The following is a 6,191-nucleotide window of genomic DNA, read 5'->3' as shown; positions in this document are numbered from 1 at the left end:
AAATGTCAGTAACATTAACTTGCTTGACCATGCTGTAAGTGATGTAACTGTTTGTTACATGTAATATGTTTTGTGGACTACACCGGACCGAGTTTTGTGATGAAACAATGGTGTGGTTGAATTTATTCTGCCCACTTTGTTTTCTTATTGCCTCGGCCTTAGGTCTATATATCATGTTGTCAAGGAATATGAACTAACAGGGGCCTGTTGCACAAAAGTAGAATTAAGACATCTGGGATAAATGACTCAGCTGAGCTCAATGAAGCCAAAACATGTGCGTCCAGGCTTAATTGGTTGCACAAAGACCAAGCCAGGATGAGCAGACACGGATTCATTAAGCCAGGTGAAACCAATCCTGGATAGGTGCGCGCTCACGGCTCACTCAAATAGACCCCGCCACAGATCACAGATTAACTGATTTACCATGGCAACTAGAGCCGCGTACTTTTCCCCGTCGGAAGCACAAATCCTCATGGAGGCATACGAGGAGGTAAAAGATATAATTAAGAAGAAAGGCAACACCGCCACAGTGATAAAGCAAAGAGAAAAAGCGTGGCAAAGTATTGCAGACCGCCTGAATGCGTAAGTAGTGCACAATTACACACTCACCGCTCCGCTGAAACATCACAATTACAATTCAAATATTTAATTCACATCTCCAAAAATGCAGTTGTACTGTAATTATGAAACGGTTAAATTTTTAATTGAAATGCACTGCAGATATGAGTGAAATTGTGTAAAGTAACTCCATCACACTGTATAAAGCTATGATAAATTTTTTGATATTTTTACTGAAAACAAGACAAAAATACCAAGTAATTTTTTGCAGTGTGACTCCATTAAATGTGTGTGTGTAGATTAAACATGAACGGGCCAAAACGGACATGGCAGCAGGTCAAAATCAAATACAAGAACATTCTGCAGAATGGTATGGTCCCTGACTAATATTTAACAAAGCACAAGCATATATTGTACCCAGAAGGTGCCTGCTCACACATTGTCTGTACTGTTTTAGCAGTGAAAAAGAATACCCACAGACAAGGCACGGGTGGTGGGTCACCAAAGGCTGACCTTACCCCAGCAGAGGACATGGCCTTGGAGCTAAATAAAGGCAGGCCCGTCTTAGAGGGGATCCCTGGGGGGAAAGAGACGAGCATAGGTTCCTCCCAAGATGCCACCCGCTTCATTCAAGGTATGTCCTTCCATCTCTACATGGGATACAACCACATTCATATTGAATCAATTTGGACTGTCTGACTTTGGTTTACCTATTGCCTTGCAGTGTCTGGCAGCACTGTGTTCCTGTTAGAGCCACCAGCACAAGCACCAGACGATGCTGATCCAGTGAGTACTCCATCAAAGGCATACTGTAGGCCTGGCATGTCTTGTCTACTAGCTTCAATATGAATCCGATTAAATGTGATAGGGTGAAGGCCCCAGTGCAGCAGCAACAGCACATGATGGAGACGATGATGAGGAGACGACCATCTCTCTGGATTCCAGAAGGCATGAGGTATCATGTTAAGACTGTGAAAGTACTATTTACTCTACAATGGTGAGGAGTCCTCATCAAAATCAAAAAATCTAATTTCTTTTACAGGACCCAGATGCTATACAGTTGGAAAACCAGCCTGGCAACATAGTGCGTATTAATAAAAGGACACCACATCCTGCCAAATTCCAGCTGCGCTAATTGTATTGTGTTCACAGAGCTCACAAGCTATCAGAAAGTTGTATGGCAACCACCTCCGGCGCCAAATAGAACTGGCAGACATAGACATTCAGTACAAGAAGAAAAAGATGGAAAATCTTGCACTGGAGTCTGAAATAAAAGAGGACAATTAGGGAACTGGACCTTGAAATAAAAAAACTTGAGAGGGAGGTGAGATATGCCTTCAATGTACACTGTATGCTAACTGTAACACAAATGTATTAATCATTATTTTTCTTTCCTCCCCCAGCTCCAAGAAGATGACACAGCTCAAAATAAAAATTAGGTATATTCTCGTAAAGTCAAGTGAGCCATGACATATGAGCTCTTATTGTGAGCACACAGGACGGTGGCATCTTTCTAAGGTTTTTATTTTCCCAGCAATCAGTACAACCAAGTCATCGTTATAAGGCATCGCCCTCTTTTGCCCACCCCCCCCAGCACCAGGTGTGGCCACTAGCCTATATGAAGGCCCAAAATTGTGTGTTCCTTTCTGCTCTGACAATGGCATGCCCATTCGTGCGAGATGTGGTGGATGAAGAAGCACTTGTGCTGAGGAGAGCCTTCAGGCGAGAAAGGGTCTTCAGGGACCGGTTGGACCCACTGGCCTTCCCTGATAACCTGTATCTTTCATATAGATGGTCTTCTGCAGATGGCATCAGGTATCTATGCAGACTACTGGGTCCCAGGATTAAGCACCGCACTGCACGGAGCCATGCACTGAGTGTGGCGCAAATGGTTTGTGTGGCCTTGCGCTTTTTTGCTAGTGGAGCCTTCCTGTACTCAGTGGGGGATGCAGAACAGCTGAACAAGGCCACAATTTGCCGCACAATAAGGAGTGTGTCTGGCTATCAAAGCATTAGCAGATGTCTTCATCTCCTTCCCTGGCCACAGAAGACTCTGTGACATCAAAGAGGAGTTCTATAGGATTGCAGGTAAGAGGATCTACAAATTACAGGACAACTGTTAACACATAGTAGGATACTCATTACTTTGTGTGACAGGTTTCCCCAATGTCATTGGTGCAGTGGACTGCACACACATAAGGATAAAAGCCCCCTCAGGTGCCCATGAGGCCGATTTTGTGAATAGGAAATCCTTTCACAGCATTAATGTTCAGGTGAACATAACTTTTTGATATTGTCCATTGACGAACACTCTGCATTGCCAGTGATGTGCATTGATTGGTGTAATATTCCTCATCTTATGATTTCAGGTGGTCTGCAATGCTGACTGTGTGATCAGCAATGTTGTGGCAAAATGGCCTGGCTCAGTCCATGACTCCAGAATCTTTCGGGCCTCTGAAATCTATCAGTGCCTATCACAAGGTAAGCCACACAACCCCTATTTATAACCATCATGGCTGTGTCAAGAATATCACTGTGTTTATGAGGTAGTAATGATGAGATTTTGTGTTGACAGGTGAATTCTCTGGTGTGTTGCTGGGAGACAGGGGGTATGGCTGCCAGCCTTTTCTCCTGACACCTTTCACAGACCCCCAGGAAGCACAGCAGGCCTACAACCATGCCCATGCCAGGACCAGGGCCAGAGTTGCTGGTGACTCTGTCAGTGATTTATTTAGAATTCAAGGCACACTTAACCAGCATAGCTACGACAGCATTCTGCAGCGATACGCCATGCCATCTGGTTTGCGCCTAGTGGGACTATCATTTGTTTTTCAACAGGACAATGACCCAACACGCCTCCAGGCTGTGTAAGGGCTATTTGACCAAGAAGGAGAGTGATGGAGTGCTGCATCAGATGACCTGGCCTACTAATTTACCCGACCTCAACCCAATTTAGATGGTTTGGGATGAGTTGAACAGAGTGAAGAAAAATCAGCAAACAAGTGCTCATCGTATGTGGGAACTCCTTCAAGACTGTTGGAAAAGCATTCCAGGTGAAGCTGGTTGAGAGAATGCCAAGACTGTGCAAAGCTGTCATCAAGGCTAAGGGTGATTTGTTTAACACTTTTTTGGCTACTACATGATTCCATATGTTCTTTCATAGTTTTGATGTCTTCACTATTATTCTACAATGTAGAAAATGATAAAAAAAATAAAGAAAAATCCTTGAATGAACAGGTGTGTCCAAACTTTTGACTGGTAGTGTAGGTTGTATCATGGCTTTTTTCCCCTTGGCTTGGCTTCCCCAGTGATTTTAACCACGCACCGCTACTGCTGCTTAAACAAACCACACTGAGAAGAATTGGCAATCCAAAATGGGTACCTATGGAACACTCATTTTGAAGAAATATTAAGACATTCAAATTCAAAACAAAAAGAAATCTATGAAAAATGTAAAATTCTTCAATCAGCAATTAAATACAACCAGAACCCGTTGGATTCCCCAAATAACACAAAAATAACAAATCGGGAAAAATACAGGCCCTGCAACTCAGAAAAGCTTGTGGTCCTGACGTAATATTAAAGGAAATGATACACAGACAACAGAAATAAACATACACATTTATTTTCCCAAAGGTGCAGAGTAAAACAGGGGAATATCTTGAGTCTTTTTGAGCTCCAAAGGTATTGGGAAAGTGACACACACTATTATTTTATGTTATTACCTATCAATTCATTTATACATTTATAATTAGTAGGTTTTGTTATGTGTTTAAACAAACCCATTTTTTAAAACTTATTTATTGCAAAACAAATAATTGTGGTGTAGTTTTCATATAAGCCGTTGGACTTCCAACCACACCCAAGAGAAATGAATGATAAATAATGTATTGTGTCATTTTGGAGTCACTTTTATTGTAAATAAGAATAGAATACTTTTCTAAACACGTCTACATTCATGTGGATGGTACCATGATTAAAGATAGTCCTGAATGAATCGTGAATAATGGTAAGTGAAAAGGGGAGCGGAGGTGGTATGATATTTGTGCGTCTGTAACTTTCTCACTCATCATTATTCATGATTGATTCAGGATTATTCGTAATTGGCAAAAACACTAGAACAATAAACATCCACCGGCCTCACTCTTAACGATACAGAAATAAAATGGCTCCTGTATGCAGATAACCTGGTGCTGTCCCCCACAAAACGAAGGTTACAGCAACAATTAGATAATCTGCAACAGTTCTGTCGGATGGGCCCTGACATTCAATCTCAAAAAGACAAAACAATGATATTCCAGAAAAGATCCAGATGTCAGGGAAACCGATATCCATTTTTACTGGGCTCCACTCATATACTGAACAAAAATGTAAACGCAACATGCAACAATTTCAACGATTTTACTGAGTTACAGTTCATATAAGGAAATCAGTCAATTGAAACAAATTAATTAGCCCTTAATCTATGGATTTCACATGACTGGGCAGGGGCGCAGCCATGGGTGGACCTGGGAGGGCATAGGCCCACCCACTGGGGAGCCATGCCAAGCCAATCAGAATTAGTTTTAGACAAAAATATTCCTAAGTTTCATCAGCCTTCCGGGTTGCTGCTCTCAGATAATACCGCAGGTGGATGTGGAAGGCCTGGACTGGCATGGTTACATGTGGTCTGCGGTTGTGAGGCCAATTGGACATACTGCCAAATTCTATAAAATGACATTGGAGGCAGCTTACGGTAGAGAAATTAACATTCATTTCTTTGGCAACAGCTCTGATGGACATTCCTGCAGTCAGCAGAGTCAATGTGCAGGTGTACAAGGTAGTTGAGGTAATTGAGATAATACAGTATGTAGATGTGGGTAGGAGTAAAAGTGTGGCAATCTGGATTTATACTGAACAAAAATTCAAGTCGCATAAAACTTCAGACATCTGTAGCATTGTGATGTGTGACAAAACAGCACAAGGTGCACCTGTGTAATGATCATTCTGTTTAATCAGATTTTTGAGATGCCACACCTGCCAGGTGGATGGATTATCTTCGCAAAGGAGAAATGCTCACTAATAGGAATGTAAACAAATGTGTGCACAACATTTGAGAGAAATACGCTTTTTGTGCATACGGAAAATGTCTGGGATCTTTAATTTCAGCTCATGAAACATGGGACCAACACTTTACATGTTCCATTTATATTTTTGTTTAGTAGAGAACCAACACACACCTACACATATTTGGGACAAAAAAAATCAGATCCACAGGGAACTTCAACCTGGCCGTGAATTAACTAAAAGACAAGGAGGGCTTTTTATGTCATTAAAATATCTATCAAATTAGACAAACCAATTAGGATCTCAGCTCAAAATATTCAAATTAATAATAGAACCAACTGCACTATATGGCAGCGAAGTGTGGGGTCTGCTTACAAAACAAGAACTTGACAAATGGAACAACACACAATTGAAACCCTGCATGCGGAATTCTGTAAGAGCATCCTCAGAGTACAGAGAAACTCCAAACAACGCATGCAGAGAAGAATTAGGCCAATTCCCTTTTCTTATTAATATTCAAAAAAGAGCCACCAAATTGTACAATCATTTAAAAACAAGTGACCCCCACTCCTGCCATTTGTATTTGT

The 6,191-nt window shown here is 41.6% G+C and overlaps 1 protein-coding gene across 3 annotated transcripts; it reads left to right on the top strand.

The window, feature by feature from the left end:
* The first annotated feature begins 261 nt into the window (after window positions 1-261).
* Window positions 262-2,896, top strand: LOC139584765 (myb/SANT-like DNA-binding domain-containing protein 4). Of its 3 annotated transcripts, XR_011676824.1 has the most exons (10): window positions 262-582; window positions 858-928; window positions 1,016-1,192; window positions 1,283-1,344; window positions 1,427-1,513; window positions 1,601-1,642; window positions 1,711-1,882; window positions 1,962-1,997; window positions 2,093-2,646; window positions 2,716-2,889. XR_011676824.1 is itself a non-coding variant. In XM_071416961.1 (8 exons), the coding sequence occupies exons 1-7, from the start codon at window positions 425-427 to the stop codon at window positions 1,843-1,845; spliced, it is 732 nt and encodes a 243-aa protein (XP_071273062.1). In that variant the 5' UTR covers window positions 262-424; the 3' UTR covers window positions 1,846-1,882; window positions 1,962-2,896. The 3 variants fall into 3 exon arrangements, 1 of the variants encoding a protein (XP_071273062.1); XR_011676823.1 differs by having other exon boundaries at window positions 1,962-2,646; window positions 2,716-2,892; XM_071416961.1 differs by having other exon boundaries at window positions 1,962-2,896.
* The last annotated feature ends 3,295 nt before the right edge of the window (window positions 2,897-6,191 follow it).

The sequence above is a fragment of the Salvelinus alpinus genome, chromosome 9, assembly GCF_045679555.1.
Source record: "Salvelinus alpinus chromosome 9, SLU_Salpinus.1, whole genome shotgun sequence".
In the NCBI taxonomy this organism is placed as follows: Eukaryota; Metazoa; Chordata; class Actinopteri; order Salmoniformes; family Salmonidae; genus Salvelinus; species Salvelinus alpinus.
The sequence above is the reverse complement of the archived record's forward strand: the minus strand, read 5'-3'. Positions and strand labels throughout refer to the sequence as shown.

Excerpts from the sequence above, each read along its gene's own strand:
- LOC139584765 (XM_071416961.1), top strand. The coding sequence starts at position 425 with ATGGCAACTAGAGCCGCGTACTTTTCCCCGTCGGAAGCACAAATCCTC. Across the intron at positions 929-1,015 it reads CAAGAACATTCTGCAGAATG|CAGTGAAAAAGAATACCCAC; the intron begins GTATGGTCCCTG and ends GTACTGTTTTAG. Across the intron at positions 1,345-1,426 it reads CACCAGACGATGCTGATCCA|GGTGAAGGCCCCAGTGCAGC; the intron begins GTGAGTACTCCA and ends TAAATGTGATAG.